Here is a 17,172-nt window from a genome sequence, read left to right as displayed (position 1 = left end):
AGAATTACCGTATAGAAAGCTTGATATGTAATATTTAACATTTTCCTTAACTTCTCTTAGTGGGCATGTTTTCCTCCATACCTTGATGCAGCCAAGAGAGATGGATGGAAAAGGGAGGAAGGCTGGTTAGTTGCAGGATGGAATCTTTGCACTATAGCATGAGAACGTTGGCTGCCTAGTAGGTAGAAAGACTTTGGTTAGTAGCAAGACCTTTTGAAATCACCAGGCATGAGGTGTTTGTGGCTGAGGGTGGAAACAAGAGTTCCAAACACCCATGAGCCTCTAGAGTTCCACCAATGAAATACAAGGGTGAGGTTTTGAGCCACAAGACCAAATAACTGTCTACTTCTATTGCAAACTTCTACATGGACAAACTGGTTATGCTGTTTGTATTCCTGCATTAGAATTAGGAAGACAAATACTGTGTGTGTGTGTGTGTGTTTGAGTGTGGGGGTGTGTGTGTGTGTGGGTGGGTGTGTGTGTGCGTGTGTGAGTTCAAGCAAAAAGCAAATTGGCTATCGTAAATGCTAGGGGAAGTCCCCAGTTCACACTCACTCTCAAAGTCGGCTCAGTGACAACCACCCTTTGCAGAATAAAAGACCATATTTCTGGCATGATCTCAGGTTAATTTCAGCCCCACCACCTCCATCCTCGCATTAATCACACTGAGACGGCAAGAATTCCTGAAGGTGTCCTGTGAAAAGGGTCTATTAAAGCAAATATGGACAGCCACACAAAAACGTAAAGGGTTTTTATTCATGCTTTTCTGCATTATGCTTTGCCAGTTTCCATTTGAAACCATTGTAACATATAAAGGTTTATAGCTTTTCACTCTTATAGATGCAAGCTGAGCATCGGATAGCTCAAAGAACAATTTTGGCAAGGGTATCCCATTTAAACTGCAGTCAGATGATGATCCCATGCTGTGGAAAACAGCCAGAGTCTGAAACCAAAGGACAATCTCAAAGGATTTGCTATCTTAGAATTGCTTGACATGGACAGTTAAAGTTTGGAGTCACAAGTTTCCATTTTGTGGAACATAAAAGTGTCACTCTTCCCACCCGAATAAATATTTGATTAGCTTTATCCAGCCTATAATCTCAAAATTTCCACCCTGATAGAATTAATTTCCTAAAGCAGCAAAGACGCAAAAAAATTAATAATCGGTTGAAAGGTCGGCAGCTAATGAAATTTCATTATTTGAAAAAAAGAAATCCACAGCCAGAAACCAAAAATTAGGGTTAATCTGATTCTGAACACAGCAGCACGATGACCCTCCAAGAGAGGGTTTAAAAGGCTGATGACGTAAATCTCCTGGCAGCCCCCATTTCATAATAAATCAGAGCTAAAGCAAGAAAAAAATTCCTGAAACAACCTTGCTGTAATCTCTGGATGTTATCTCATAAAATAGCAGATTATCACCTTTTTATAGTTTGTTCGCAAAGCGCTGGACAATAATATGAATTTAACAAACAAAAAACAGTGAAGTAACCGATACATATATGCACAAATCTGAAATAGATTATTTTCACAAATACATAACTGTACACGGTTCACATAGTATAATGCTATGTGATAAAAATAGACAGAAACTTTGCAAAGTTAGGTCACAATGTAAACAAGCAAATTATTTTTGAAGTTAGCATGGAATGTTATAAAATATTTAATGGGTAGGTGAGCTTGAGTGAAAATACATTAGACGTTCACATTATTTAGAAAAAAAGTCAACTATATTTTTATCTTAATATAAAAAGAGACGCAACAATTACTCATTTATTTCATTTCTGATTTAGACACATAAAAGAGTCATGTTTCTCTTTTTTTTTGATAAAATGAGGTATTTTGAGACATAAATAAGTGGTTTCACCCACAAAGACCTGACTACAGCTGTAAGGTAATGCAGAACAAAAAAAATAAATCTGCAGAGGAGGGAAATGTTGGCCCACTAAATATCATTTGCTGCCCTGAAGTAGCAAGACAGTTTCTGTATGGAACGTTTTAGTCTAGATTCTCCGGCTAGATGTCGGGGAAAGCATTTCCATCTCAAGGGAGCTGAAGAGGTGCAGATCCACTTATATAACCAGAAGTAGTACTTCTTGCACTGAAAAGAGCAGTCACTTTCAAACAGTTGGAAGGCTGTATTTCCCATAAAAACCCCTAGAAAGTTTCTTGTTTGCTTATTTTTGTAAAGAATAAATGTTCTTTTTTTCAGTATTCATGCAGGCTTTTTGTGTGAAATCATTAGAGAAATTCTTTAGCGTAAAATAAAAGTAGAGGTTCAACTACACCAGAGAAAGGGTACTTTTGCAACAGCTGGGAATTATTGGCTTCAACCCCTCGAAAACCAGGACACCCCCACTCTTAAATGAAAATTTGATCAGCAGCTAGTGGTTAAAGACACAATACCTGCAATAAAAGAGCAGAATTTAATACATATAGGCATCGTCCACCCACTGAACGTTTCTTAAACAGCTCTTCAAACCTTCTGCTTCCTTCCTGTCGTTGTTTCATTCACAACAACACTCTCTCGTTTTGTCATTCACAGCAGAGCAAAGCCACAGTTCTACTTGATAGGCTTAAGGCCCAACACCATTATATATCCCCACCTGATTAGGACAAGGCAGACAATCACATGACACAACCAGACATTAGGTGTTCACAGATAAGCAAAGCTTGGGCCAAGTAGTAAAATGTAATAGATGTTTAATGATCCGGTTATTGAGCATCTACTCTATCTGAAGACTCATTACAACTGATACTATTTAAGGCAGCACAGGCTCACAGGAATCTGATATGCAAATTCTAACAGAGTATGTTGTCAATGATTTAATGACCCACTTCCATTTCGTCACACAATATTTATGACCTTGAAAGGCTTTCCGATGCCATCTCGGATATCGACAGCCTGAAACTGCAGATATAAACAAACTCATGACTGATGCTAGTCTAAAGCAGAGTGAAAATAAAGAGTATGAATCCTTTACCGTCTGAAAAAGATTGCATGAATGCAGAACACAAAGAGAAAATCTTCATAACCTGTGTTTTTCCACAGTCTGCGGCTATTTTCCAGGTACCATCCAGGAGCTCACTTCCAGGACTTTTAGTAATCATTTCCTCCTACAACAATACCTACCTCCTGCATCCTAATAAATTTTTTTGGTCATTTAGTTTGAGTAACAAATTCCAACACTGTTATCTTAATTTAAATACTTAAACTAAATGCCGATCACATTTATTTGAGGTTTTCGAGAGTTAAGTACAAAGCGCTCTCTCTTTTTGCTAGTCTGTAGTTTATAGAGTAACATAAGAGAAAAAGTAAGTTAGCTGTTGAATTAGTGACAATGAAAGTTAGCACATTAATTACCAGTCTTTTATTCATTACCTCTTTTAATACAGATGAAGGTGTTCCTGTAGTTTTTATACCAAAGCTGTCTATGTTTTTGCAACAGAAAAAAAAAAAAAAAAAAATCAAAAAAGTTAAATTTGTCCTTCCTGAAATTAGAGAAATTTTTCTTGCTTCTTTCAGCCGGCTCACAGACATTATTCATCATGGAAAAAGCAGCTCTGAGCTCCCGAATGCTTTGTACAGCCAGATTAAAAATTTGATTAAATTTTTTTTCGCCCCCTTTGTTATCTCATTAAAAGTCGATATTAAACAGAATATTAGCTCTTCTGTCTTAATTTGTGCAGGGAATGTGGAGAAGCTGATAAGATGAAGGTTGTACACAATGTTGGTGCATTTGTTTCTACTTAAGTTGTCTTACCACTGTAGTGTTTCTGAAATCATCTCAGACCACCATGAAAATTTTGGTCTGAGATGTAAACTCACTGGCCTGTTCCTAATGATTTCCTCAGCCTTCACATGATGCTCGAGTAGTTTTAAATTCCAAAAACTACCTGCTAAGTAGGTTTTTGTGATAAAAATTGAGAAAGGTATGTGAAGAGACACTTTGCTGTCATTTCTGACCTTCTTCTGAGACACTGAAGCTCAGGACAGCTGGGCTTGTGATGCTGCCCCCACAGGAGACATGTGGGTAACGTGTCACATCAAGGTCAAGAGTAACGCCTTTGCATTTTTGCTTCATTTATTGAGAACATCGCTTGAACTCAAGTATACAATTATAACTGAGACGCAACGACCAGGTGTTTCCTGGTTTAATTTACTTTTCTTGTTTGTTCTGTTTGCTTGGTAGGTTCATTTTAGATGTAACCTTTTAATTTGAATGCACATTCATTCAGATTTTTTAAGGACAACATAACAGAAAGGACAAACATGTGCTGTAGGTTCTTTGATAGGGGTGGCAGTCTTAAATCTAACAACTCAAAAAGGCATGCTATTAAATTCATTCAAAATATTGGGATTTCTTATATCTGATGCATTTAATGAAAAGGAAAATCAGATTTTTCAATACCTGAATAACTGATCACTGACTACAGCTTATCAAGGAAAAAAATTATGATCTTTGGCTGATCGGTTGTCTACTTACAATTGTCAGTGGGAGCAACACCATATTTTTCAAGGACACAGAGTAAAAACTCCGCTAAGATAAGAGGAGGATTGCAATTTGCAGTTGACAAATAAACCTCATGGCTATAAAAATCCTGGCACTTCTGCATTGACGTTGCTTTTACTCTGGAGCGTTACATAAGCCAGTACAAAATCTCCAACGTTTATTCTAGAAACAAACGCCACTATTAATTATTGCCCAGCTAATTGCATGATCACAATCCTAAAAAAGAGCTTCATGCTAGAGGCAGGGAAGTACAGACGCCTACTGGTGTTGATCAACATACGGAATCAGAAAAAGTGAAAATATGTCAAAGGCTAGTACTTTAAATGTCTACAGATCTCATTTCAATTATCTAGATTTTCCGCTGAGATCTAAAGCAACATGATGGGAAATTCAAGCCACTGCAAGGATTCACAGACAGCGAGAATTTTGGTAATACAGACCAAAATGAGGCTGATTGAAAGTAAACAAAACGAGTATGGTTATTTCGGCGATGAGGGTTCGGCCATACGGGCTGTTACAGTAAAAACAGAGGAACGTTAACGCGCTTCGATTGGTCATGTTTACGAATTCTGCTTGCTGCACCTACAGTACATGGTAACAGTAAAGTAAAGCGGAATACGCATAAAGACAAATTAAGCAAATTGCCCTTGCTTCCTAGCAATCGTGTGCACAAGCTTGACTCCCTGTTATGCAAAGACGGTGACAGCAAGAAAAGCTGCAGCCGCATGGGGCACGGTTTGGTCCGCTAATGTGGAGGTGAGCGTTAAGTTTGGGGGGAAAGCTTCTAACGTTAGCCCCCCTGACCACTTAATCAGACAGCCAAATACACTGTGATGTTACAGAAAAAAATACAGCGAAATACAACGAGTCCATGATGTCTGAAAATACCGACAAACCCTCCCCGTTCCCTGTAACGGACAGAGGAGCTGCCATGGCTAGCTACAAGTTAGCACATAAAAACCTATGGTAGTTGAATAATTCGGAGTCACTAAAAATAGTTATCCTTCTCGTTTTGCTGCCATTGTGTAGCAGAGAAGAGACAAACTTACCGTTTTTCTGGATAAGGCAGCACTCATACAGTTTCACAGACCCATTCCCAATCAAGTGTCATAGCAGGGCGATGTGGAACCAGCTGGGGTGGTGGGGGACGCACGGACGGTTGGAGTCAGCCGGAGAACTTGCTCCGTTTCAACATGGAGAGCGCAGAACGGGCTCTACATTCTGGTTGCTGCGGTTGCCCTGGCTGCTGCCACGCAATGGGCTCTGGCGACACCCGTGGTCACAAATAGGTACTACATATACTGCATGGGCTCTACAATGCCTTCCAAACGTTCTTCCCCTCTGTTGTCATGTTACAACCATACGTTGTGAAGCACTTTCATGAAATAAACTAACACAAAGGCACACACAATTACGAGGAAAAGAATATAAATTCGGAAAAGTGTCACATTTGTATTCAGCTGTCTTTTGGGTTATGGTTCTACAAGGTATGCACATTAAGACACTGAAATAGCTTGCAAAATAGTTCAATATCAGTCAGACTGAAACGGAGAGTGTCTGTTAACAGCAATTTTTAAGGTTTGATTATAAATTCTTAGGAGTTACTTTTAGAGTTTGACTGAGATTGTAACACAAAGATAGTGTATTTTGATCCAACCCATTGTTGTTGTGGCTGTACATGTCCTTGTGAAAGGCAAATGGTTAAAGTCATTTGCATCCACTTTCAGGACTTGTCCTGTATTTAGCTCCATTCATCTTTCAGTCAAATCTGACCAGTTTGGTTGAACATGTAAAAAGTACACACACATACACACAAACACACACAAAAAAAAAACAATCAAAGCATTATGCTTTAAAGTGAGAATTGTAAACATTTTTATTGATATAAATAATGATTCACAAGTAGGACAAAAAATGTTTTTTTTTTCTCATCTGACCAGAGCTCCTTCTTCCATATGTTTTATGTATTTTCTATGTAACTTTGCACACTCCAAATTCACACCAGTCATCCATAATGGCAAGACTTCAGGAGTACATAGCCAAAAAATATCTCGTCTATTGGAGAAGTGGAGTTCTTCATTATTATTTTTTTCTTTTTAACAATTTGTTATTTACAACTGCAGGCTAAGCAAAAGGCAGGGTTCATTTCTTTTGACAATGAGCTGTTAAGTAAAATAAAATTACTGGTTTATTTTATAGACTGATTTTGATTGCATTCCCAGTGGAATATCTGTACTCTTAGTATGGCAAGCTCACCAGCCTGGTGAAGTGAGGGAGACCAATGGGGAAAACAGGAGGGGCTCCTTGAAGCCCTACATTCTGGTAGAGTCTTATTTTACCACCACCTTGATACCTCAATGTAGTTCAGTATAAAGTACACAAGAGCTACAGGTCTTTGTTTGTTTGTTTAGGGCTGCAAATGTTTCAAGTCTGTTTGCCCAGAGAGAAAAGAATCAATGTTTATGTCTTTCAGGTAGGTATCAGTGCAGATATCAGTGCAGATACCTACCTGAAACTTAAAGGCTTATTATTGCAGAGATGTGCAGGACCATCCTCCCCAGCATCATCTTTCCTTATGATTAATTCAATTCAAAATATAGAGAAATGTAGAAATATATAGTGCAGAAATCATTTGATTTATTAGTGGGTTGCAAAAATGATAAAACTATCAACATAAAACTATCCTAAGTTCTGAGAATATTGTGAAACATTGTACAATCAATCACCAAAAAATGACAGGAGTATGGCACCACTGAAAATTTACCAAATATGTGGGAATACAACTAAACTGACAGATCCAGCTAAGAGAACATTTATCAGGTAGCAGCTAAGACGCCTGTTGTAACTCTGAAGGAGGCGCTGAATATGTTGACAGGCTAAATATTAAATGTGCACTCCATAAATGTGACATTTTTGGAATAACTGCATTCTCTATATCAAACACATTTAAAAACGTTCTAATTTTCCATCCACTTCAGAATTATGTGCTACTTGCTGCAACTTTGTGACATAAAGTTAAAAACAAAATTCATCAATTATAGTGACTGAATCTGATAAATCACTATAAATTATCAATAACTGTGATAATTTGTGCAATAAATCTAACATCAGCTTTTAAAAATGCAAAGAAAAAAAAGTGATAAAATATGCATAAAAATCAACACCAAAACACATTTTAGCAAGACAGTTTAGCTTTATTGGCATTGAAGCAAATAGCTTTTAATAAAGAGTAGATTGTTGCCACAATGTTGCAACATCTTTAATCCCATTTAATTTGACATATTTAAGAAGTACACATCTTCAGCTCATTTTACATAGTTGCATTGAACCAGCAAGCATCTCATAAAGCATTTTAAAACATCCTAAAAAATTTACTATTTCATGTTCCTATTTCTCATTAAAACATAAGTGCTTTAAATCAAACTATATATAAAAAAAGAAATGTACCAAGCTAATGGAAAATCCTGCTGTTTGGAAGATTGACAAAAATATGCTTCTCCAGTGACTTTTTATACAGAGGAAGTGACCATAGCTGGATAAGAGATGTCACAGGAAATGAAATAACATGTTTTTCTAAAGCATGTGCAGCATAGGAAAGAGCAAAAAAAAGACAATTGAACTAATGTCTTAATTAATAATACAAACTGGTGCATTATATATATTTTAATACAAATACAGCCAGTAACATGCTCTTCATGAAAGAAGTTCCTGAGATGAAATGAGAAATAAGATAGATATTTCATTTCAAGAACCACTGGCCAGAATGTAATATAAACTATTTGAAAAGAAACACCTTTAATGTTTAAAGTGGACAGGGTGGGACAAATGAATAAAAGCATCGAGTGCATTCGTCACATTGCAGTGCATATAAATACAAAAAGAGACCAAAACAAATAAACTCCTTCATAAAATCACATTGCACAGTTCATATTGGCTTTCAGTTAGTCAGGCAAGGAGAGAATAACTTAAAGTTCCTTTAAAATATCACATTATCCCTGTTTAATAACTAGAACAAATAAAACAAGTGTGCCCTCTACTGGTGCAAACGCATGAATGCTCTTTTTAAGGCACATACCACCAGCCTTTGTATTGTGCAGTTAAAATTTAAAAGTTGATTTAAAAATACCAACACAGTATACAATAAAACTACCTGAGCAAAATAAAATCTGAGTCATTTACAGTAGAAAGCAATTTTATAATAATTGTGCAGTGCAACAATATGCATGTATGAAAATTGAAGGCAGGAGCATAAAAAACTGCTGTTTCCTCTATTTTTTAACAAATAAATATAAAAAAGAGGATTAAACCCTTAATGGTTGATGTTTCTTACAAACATATTCCCTTTAAACTTGTTTGCTCAGTTATTTCTCACCCAAAAAGAGAGGGAGAGCCGTAAAGAAATGAAAAAGCAGACTAATATCCCCTTTTGGGTTCTACGTTTTCATAAATTGAGATGGCAGCTGTGTTCTGGTAGATTAGATCCACATTGTTCCCAGTTCTCGCCCGGATTAGGTCCAAGGCACACTGGTTTAGGAAGACATACTGGTCCTGCAGCAATAAAACAAAAATAAAAATCAGAAAGTGTTTGTGATGTGAAACAATGTAAAAAAAAACAAAGCAGAGTATATGTGTGGTATTCCTACTTCAGTCTGCACCATAAGGGGCCGGTGCATTCGCAGATCATGTACAATGCCGTACACATCTACAGTGTTTTCCCTCTCGATCTGGAAGATCAAGCGGTCGATGGCTATGAAGGTGCCTGTGCGCCCGACTCCAGCACTGAGCGCAAATATCAAAACAGAAAGGCGGAAAATGACAGGAGACGGCAGGTTATTTTGTGCACTTCCAACTAAATGAAAACATTTGTAAATGTGGGCTGTTGTGTCCAACCTGCAGTGAACCACTGTGGGGGAGTTTCTGGAATACTGGTTCATGTGCTCTCTGACCAGATGTCTGAAGCTGATCAGAAGCTCTGTGGTTTCTGGAACGCCGTGATCAGGCCAGGCTGTGAAATGGAAGTGGCGGACTGAGCGGACCTCTGTTGTTTTCACCTGAGGTAAAAGGAGGTCAGCGTTGAAACAGCAGTTACAAGAAGACGAATAATCAAGACGGGGCACATCAAAAACCCTTGACTTAGAACTTCGAATTACAAATCATCTGCAAAGCACACTTTATGTATTCCTTTTGTTGCATAACGTTAGCAAAACAACCATATGATTACCGGTACTGAGATTCTGTGTGCATGTGTGTGTGTGTGGGTTTCAACATAAAGTTACATTTTTTATGTCAAAATCCCTGATGGTCCAGTCTTCAAGTTGGATTTCAGAGGTTGTTGTCACAATGATGTCTTCACAGTGTTTGGTGCCAGAACTCCAGTACTGCTCACATTTAACCTGAAAGATAGTTCATTTGCATTTAGTTTATGTCTTATATAGAAACTTTTATCTTTGCTATATTATATTGCAGCTGATTTTTTTGTCCACAGATGTCCCTGGACTTACCGGTATATATGCTGCATTTAGATAAGCTTACTTTGGCAAACACACTGAAACAAAAATATTCCTCTTCTGCTTCAACAATTTTTTTTAAATGCCTATTCATATTTATTTAGATTCATCCTTTATTGAGAAAGGAAACTCCAGTGTGAGAAAATATTGATTTTTAACACTGGTTGTTATTCAGGTTAATTATGTGGACAAAGGTATTCATTTTTCTTAGCGCAAATTTTGCTTTTATGGAGCCTCCGATGGGACGTGGGGGAAATTTTTTTTAAAATTAGACTCCCTTGCAAAATTATTGCATTTCCATGCAGTACTTTTGCGTTATCTTGCAAAATTTTTGCATTCACATGCAATAAGTTTTGGATTCCAGTGTGGTTTCCCACAATAGATTTTGCATTCTCTCACTGTAATGTAATAGTCAGTTCATGCGACATCTTGAATACTGAAGGTCTTTCTGCTACAGAAACAGTTACGATACAAAGTATTTCTTTATGTTCAAACTCACCCTTCCTTGTTCATTACAGCGTGTTAGCATGACCAGAGTTTGGACGTTCTTCTCCCAGACCATCCTCCAGAACTCGTTGACTGTTGCAGGCAAAGGTCCCTGAGCTGCGATGTACTCCTTCCTGGAAAGGTAACCCTAACGTGCAAAAAAACCCAACAACAAACAAACAAAAAAAATCTGTATAAAACATCCATAAAGTTAAGTTTTCACAAAGATTCTCAAATGGGGAATGAATGTAGATTTGATTCAAAGTGAACCCAAGAAACAAATGAAGTGAGTTATAATGGGATCATAAGATGCTGTAAGGTGAAGTAATGACCAAAAGCAGCTGTAAATGGTGTCAGTACGCACCGGCATGTAGTTAGCATTGATGTAATCTTCGTTTGGACTTCCATGGACAACAGAGAGTTTCACTCTCGAGGAGTCATCTAGGAGATGAATAAGTATGTAAATGAAGTATGGATGATTCATTTATGAGTTAAAATTAAAGTGTTAGATGGTAAAAATGCTCATTACAAGCAGAAACAGTGGGGCGTTCCATGTGTTATAGCTAAAATATTATTGTTTGAAGAACAAGGATTAATTTTTTTGAATGACAGGAAAAGTTAAGGTGACTTACAAGGAAGCACGTTGTTGTAGCGATTTTTAGGCTTGTTTTCAAGAGCCAGTGCATGCAGTTTTGCCTGAGCTGTACCAACAGGCTTCAGGTCCTTTAAAAAACAGTTTGGAAGATTAACTTGTGGGTACAAAAGAAATAAAAAAACAGTTACTTTAAAACTATAAATTGCTTCATATGTGTGACTTTATGAAGTTTAATTGTTTGTAAATCCTGTTGAGATGTCTTTATGTATGTGGGTCCAGTGTCAAATGTATTTATAGACAAGTATTAATAGAAAACAGATTATTGATCTATTCTAGCCCAACAATTATACATTAACTTGGTGAGTTGAAAACAGTTCATTCTTCTCTTGTTTATTCCAACAACTGGTGTGTTTTGCTGTCTTTGATGCATGTTCCACTGTTTTTCATCAATCTGTTGTATGTTATATATAAAGGCATTACTGCACAAATCAGAATAGCTGTCTCTTGTCAGCTTTAATGGTAAAAATTATACTAAAATGAAAAATAAGGCAGAAACCAGGACATTATCAGCTCCACGAAAAAAATAAAAAGTCAGTTTTCCCAAAATCAGTGATGTTCTCTTGTCAGTCATTCTAGCAGGTGAGATGTAGTGTTGCAATTTTCTGTAACACTACATCTCACTATCTATCTATTGGTCCGTCCGTCGGTCCGTCTATCTGTCCGTGTGTGTGTGTATAGTGTGTGTGGATTAAGATAATTTAGAAACAATTCAGAACTATAAACATATAACATTATGATTTACAAATTTTTGTGAGAAATAAAATACACTTTTCCTGATGTCAAGGAACTGTCAGGTACCAATATACAGAAAGTAATTAACAGATTAGGAATGCCTAAAAATGTTTGTGATGCTTTACCTCAAATTCTTCAGCAAAGCCACAGCTGGAGTCAGCTTTCTGCTTCCTGTAGTAAGCTTCAAAGTCCTCCACTCTCACAGCCACACTTCTGCTCATATATGCAACATTGTTCAGAGGGGAGAAAAAATATTCTCCAGAAAGATACAATATACACATATGTATTAATTTAAATGTCTTATACTTACACTTTCCCCCTAAGAAAATAAAGAAAATGTAACAATTACATAAACAATTGTGGACTTTGAGTTTGAAATAATAATCATTTGGCAAAAATCTTAAATACTCACCCCATCGACTGAATCTGGATGTCAGGAGACTCCTTACGGGATAACCTGCAGAATACAATATATGAATAATATTGAACATCTCATTCAATAACATTGTTTTATTTTCATTGGTACGAAGAATAAAAACCTTCTCCAATAGATGATGAAACCAATAAGGATGACAAAGAGAAATCCAAAAATTCCCAACGTTACTCCAACAGCAATATAGGTGATAGCTATAATTTTATAAAACCAAAGATTATAGAGTCAATCTTGAGAAAAAAAACAATTAAATTACATCAGTATTAAAATAAGTACATAAAATCGAATTTTGGTTCTTTCCATAATACCTGGATCTTTGTCGAGAATAATCACAGTAGACAAATCTGATATAGAACAAACTGATTTGCTGGTGTCAATTCTTCTTGAATCCACAACCAAATAGGTACAAACCACAACAGCATATCTGTAGGACAAAAACAAGAAACATAGTTTATATATTCTTAATAAATTTCTACATTTCAAAATGCCATATTTGCAGTGTATTTTTCTTTTACAGTATGCTCTTAGTTTAAACTTTGATCTCATACTGGTATAACTTTTGGAGTTTATAGAGTTTTTATCCATTTCGTTCTCATCTTCATTATCAGTCTTCATTAAAACAATTGAAGGACACAAAAATTTAAGTATAACGAGAACACAATTAATGTACCCAACTTTCTAGTTCAAATATCTTAGTACACCTGAAATAAGACTCATTATGTCTTATTTCAAGACGAGTATACGCAAACGGACACAATTTTCCGCACAACATTGGAGCTAGGTTAGAGTCAATGATTCCTTAATATTGATGAAAAAGTTCTGAATCTAATGGCAGGTTAAAAAATCTCTTGTTATAAATGAAAAAAAATCTGCCAATGTAACTAATACTTTTTCATAAATATTAAGCAACTATTGACTTAAAACTAGCCCCTATGTCTTGCTGAAAAGTTACTTGTAAGTTAAGTTTATACTCAACTTACAAGTACTTTAAATGTTAATATGGTACGTTTACTTTTACTAGAGTGTACATTTTAGTTTGATTATTTTTACTTTGAGTACTTTCATCATTGTATCTTACAAACTAGAGAGATCAAATACATTGGTAGAAATAAAGTGTATTTTCAGTCTATAATTTATTTTTAGTAATTCAGAGTTTTGTTTTTGGTTATGAAAAAAGATTAAGCATAAAATAAACATTTTCTATACTCACTTTTCTGTTTCAATACGTATCTTGGCTCAGAGAAAATTAAAAAAATATATTAATCTAAAATGATCAAGATTGCATAAACTCTACAAAACAATCCTGTAAAAATTGCTGGAATCAAATGGTAAATAAAGCAAACTAAAATACATTGCAATTTCACAAAATACACTATCAGCCAGTAAAGTTGCCAAAGATTTTCATGTAAAAGGAAATCTTTTTTTATTTAAGTGTGGTTTTCTTACCTATAACTTCCAGATGGATCCAGAGGATCATTAGCATAGCCTTCCCACGTTGATCCTTTTCCTATCTCAAAGTCTAAGGGAGTAGAACTTCTAAGGAACGTTTGGGTATAGTTCATTACTGTTGCAAGATATGCTATTGCAGACTTTGATTTCCATTCACTGTATGTTTTCGCCAGGAAATTTTCAATATCAGGAATTTTGGCTTAAAGAAAACAAAACAGATATTACAGCATTGTAATATTTTTCCAAATCTATTTATTGCAGGGTTACAGGAGCACATCTTGATGTTAAGAAAAAATAAATAAACCTACCACTGTCATCGCTTGTTACCAGAATCCCAACATGAGTCACTGGTCCTTTAGAGTTGTTTATCAGGTTAGTTTTAACTTGAAGGGTGAATGTAGTGTGAGTTTTAGACACCTGCTTCGCAAAGTCTGATGGAATGGGGGGCTCTGTATAAAATTAAGAGAGGAATCAAAAACCAATGTATCAAACTTATAGTGAGTAATATTAGCTAATGATGAAAAACAATCATTGAAAAAATATATATAAATGGAGCTAATAATGGATCCTGCTTCACTGACCTAAAATCTTAAAATTTTCTACATATTATTTACATGCAATAATTATTCAAATATTCGGTAAAAAAGGAAACAAACTTACTTGTGACACCTGTCTGACATGTTATCCACTGAGGAGGGCTAGAATTTCCACAACTTTGAGTCTCTACTGTAATACTATAAGTAGAATGGTAAGTAAGATTAGAAATAATGTGTTCAAAACTATTCGTATAAGAAAGGGTGGAAGTGTTGGTTACAGTAAACTTGAAATTATAGTATTTTCCTTTGGGCTCGTTCCAATTCAGAATAATTTTTGCATCTCCAGAGTTTGGTCCATCACATCTTAAGTTATTCACAGGACTTGCATCTGTCGAATGAAGTAGATCAATTAATCAATCAAATTTTATTTGTATAGTACATTTCAGCAGCAAGGCATTTCAAAGTTCTTTACATCAAATCAAACACAGAAACACAATGCAACATAGAATCAACAAAATAAGTCAAGTTCCATCAATAAATTTGTAATTGATTACGTTTTAAATACATCCTAAACAGGTTGGTTTTTAGTCGAGTTTGCATCCATAAAAGGTTTACCGGTTTCACTTCTACTGTCTTATATGGAACAAAATACCTATTGCTATTTTTATTCCCATTCACGCTCACAATCACACAGTTTAAAAGGATGTAAATATTTTTTCATATCGTATATTTTAATATACGATGTAGATATAAATATTAGTAAAAAAAAAGTTATTGGTTAAACGTTTGCAACAAAATTTTTATTTCCTATATTTTTGATTTTGTATTCAAAACATAAAAAACAGATAAATTCACACAAGACCCAATGTCATGCATATAAGACTGTATAAAAGATGGAATGTTGTGAGCATACTTGTGCAGCCGGACATCTTCTCTGTGGCAGATTCTGTTCCATCAGAGGTCTTGGTGATGATGAAGATGTTGTAGTTAGTACCAGGCGTCAGTCCAGTGATGTTATATGAAGTTTTATTACTTGTGGTGTTCGTAGGATAAGCCCAATCACGGCTTTGCCAGGCGACAAAAAAACGATAGGTTTCCTTATACTCATCAGGTTGGGTCCAATTTAAATTGATATGTTCCTCGCCAGGATCAAGTGTGACAGACTTCACATTGTGAGGTCCTGATGGTTTAATAAACAAATGAGAAATGTTAGTGTCCGCAGTGTCCGGTAATCCAGACATTGCAGTGCCTGTCAACAAACAATATGTTTTATGTGAATTTTTTCAAAGTAGTGGATAAACAAATGTGATTTGATCTGAACCATTCAATGGCTTTTTCTTAAAGTTGTTTTCCAGTCAATAGGTTGGACCTACAATCCAATCTCAAGTCAACTGCAGACTCAAAAACATATAATGTATGATTGCCATGTATTTAGCCCACTTTATCTTCTAATCAACTCAGTAAATTCCCTGTTCCTGCTGGAAATGTGCAATGCCAGTGTTTACAGTTTATGCATGTCAAAAACTGTAATTTTAGTCACATTTGGCCAGAGTCATCTTTCACATGTTTTCTATATCCCCTCCTTGTCCACAAAGGACATATTTTTGCCCTTAACAAATAGCTGTTCTGTCAAACAATCCTCCCACTTCAGCTTTGAATTTGTGGAGCTCTTCCAAAGTTACCATGCACGTCATGGCTGCTTCTCTGATTAATGCGCTTTTAGGTTTACAGTTAAGTTTTACAGCACTATTTCACTAGGTTTGCAGTTGGGCCACTCTTTCCATCCTTGGATGGAGAATCAAACAGTGGTGTTTGAGATCCTTACAGCTCAGAGCATTGTTTTATCCACACTAAATCCACAACAAATGTCTTCACACTTTTATCCCTGAACCTCTCTGCTGTGTTTCTTGGTCCATATGATGCTTTTTGGTAACTGATTCACGCTATTAAACCTTTGAGCACATAAGAGCTCTTTTTTTTTTTACCCAGATTATATTCCAAAATATAATCTTTACTCACTAAACAGGTAATCTGTAATGGCAACCCAATGAACAAAATTCTATTTAGGGACATGGTAAATACAAATTTAAATCTTGTGCTACACTGTGTTGGTCTGTAGCATAAATTGAAATACACTGAAGTTTGTGGTTGCAAAAGATTTTGGAAAGTTTTTTTTTTTTTTAACAAGATGTTGTGAGAGTAATTGATATAGGAGATTAATGATAAATAAAATAAGATTCTTACTTGTGGTCACGTATATGTAAACAGATTTACTCTCAAAATACATTGGTCCCACAGTTGTCACAGAAATGTTGTAGGAGGTCCCAGAAGGAAGTTGGGACAAACTGTAATTTGTCTTGTCAGAAGGGATTTTTATATCGTCCAGAGAACGATTGAAGGTCAGCTTGTAGCTGTAGTTGAATGCATATTCCATATCAGGTGCTTTTCCCCATTGCAGTTCAATAGAACTGGTTGTCTGCTTCTGGATGTCAATATTCCCAGGAGGATTTGGGTCTGCAAGGACAGAATTCATCACAAGTACAATTAATCATGTATGCATTGTCGCAAACATATTGGGGGCTGGTTGATACTTTTTATGGCACACTGAGTTTAACAACATATTTATGGAGTGTCTGAGGGTCAAGTAGATAAGAGCTAAAATATTCCCCAATAGTGGAGAGTTGATAAGACATAGAGAGGCAATTTGTATTGCTATTACTATTATTTCTGTCATTATTATTTCTATTATTTGTTGTAGTAATATTTACTGGGGAGACTAGTAAGAAATACATAAGAAATACATAAAGGTTATTTTTAATACTCACAAGTTGCAGTTGTAACAATTTCAGATGGTACTTTG

General features: G+C 35.8%; 2 protein-coding genes across 2 annotated transcripts in view; both read right to left on the bottom strand.

The window, feature by feature from the left end:
- The window catches only part of LOC122836031 (oxysterol-binding protein-related protein 5-like), a 38,131-nt gene extending 32,353 nt beyond the window's left edge, over window positions 1–5,778 (bottom strand). The window contains 1 exon segment of the mRNA XM_044125668.1: window positions 5,564–5,778. The gene's annotated coding sequence lies outside the window, so the exon portion shown is untranslated.
- Window positions 5,779–7,697: 1,919 nt separating this feature from the next.
- The window catches only part of LOC122835595 (receptor-type tyrosine-protein phosphatase eta-like), a 24,934-nt gene continuing 15,459 nt past the window's right edge, over window positions 7,698–17,172 (bottom strand). The window contains exons 2-19 of the mRNA XM_044124759.1: window positions 17,138–17,167; window positions 16,557–16,826; window positions 15,226–15,492; window positions 14,437–14,700; window positions 14,085–14,225; window positions 13,774–13,975; window positions 12,636–12,751; window positions 12,434–12,521; window positions 12,307–12,351; window positions 12,205–12,213; window positions 12,020–12,107; window positions 11,140–11,230; window positions 10,872–10,948; window positions 10,521–10,655; window positions 9,791–9,907; window positions 9,405–9,565; window positions 9,158–9,293; window positions 7,698–9,062 (exon numbers count right to left, since the gene is read on the bottom strand). Of these exons, the coding sequence (XP_043980694.1) occupies window positions 8,928–9,062; window positions 9,158–9,293; window positions 9,405–9,565; window positions 9,791–9,907; window positions 10,521–10,655; window positions 10,872–10,948; window positions 11,140–11,230; window positions 12,020–12,107; window positions 12,205–12,213; window positions 12,307–12,351; window positions 12,434–12,521; window positions 12,636–12,751; window positions 13,774–13,975; window positions 14,085–14,225; window positions 14,437–14,700; window positions 15,226–15,492; window positions 16,557–16,826; window positions 17,138–17,167 (2,372 nt within the window). The 3' untranslated portion in view covers window positions 7,698–8,927. The remainder of the gene's footprint in view (window positions 9,063–9,157; window positions 9,294–9,404; window positions 9,566–9,790; window positions 9,908–10,520; window positions 10,656–10,871; window positions 10,949–11,139; window positions 11,231–12,019; window positions 12,108–12,204; window positions 12,214–12,306; window positions 12,352–12,433; window positions 12,522–12,635; window positions 12,752–13,773; window positions 13,976–14,084; window positions 14,226–14,436; window positions 14,701–15,225; window positions 15,493–16,556; window positions 16,827–17,137; window positions 17,168–17,172) is intronic.

The sequence above is a fragment of the Gambusia affinis genome, linkage group LG08, assembly GCF_019740435.1.
Source record: "Gambusia affinis linkage group LG08, SWU_Gaff_1.0, whole genome shotgun sequence".
NCBI lineage: Eukaryota > Metazoa > Chordata > Actinopteri > Cyprinodontiformes > Poeciliidae > Gambusia > Gambusia affinis.
The sequence above is the reverse complement of the archived record's forward strand: the minus strand, read 5'-3'. Positions and strand labels throughout refer to the sequence as shown.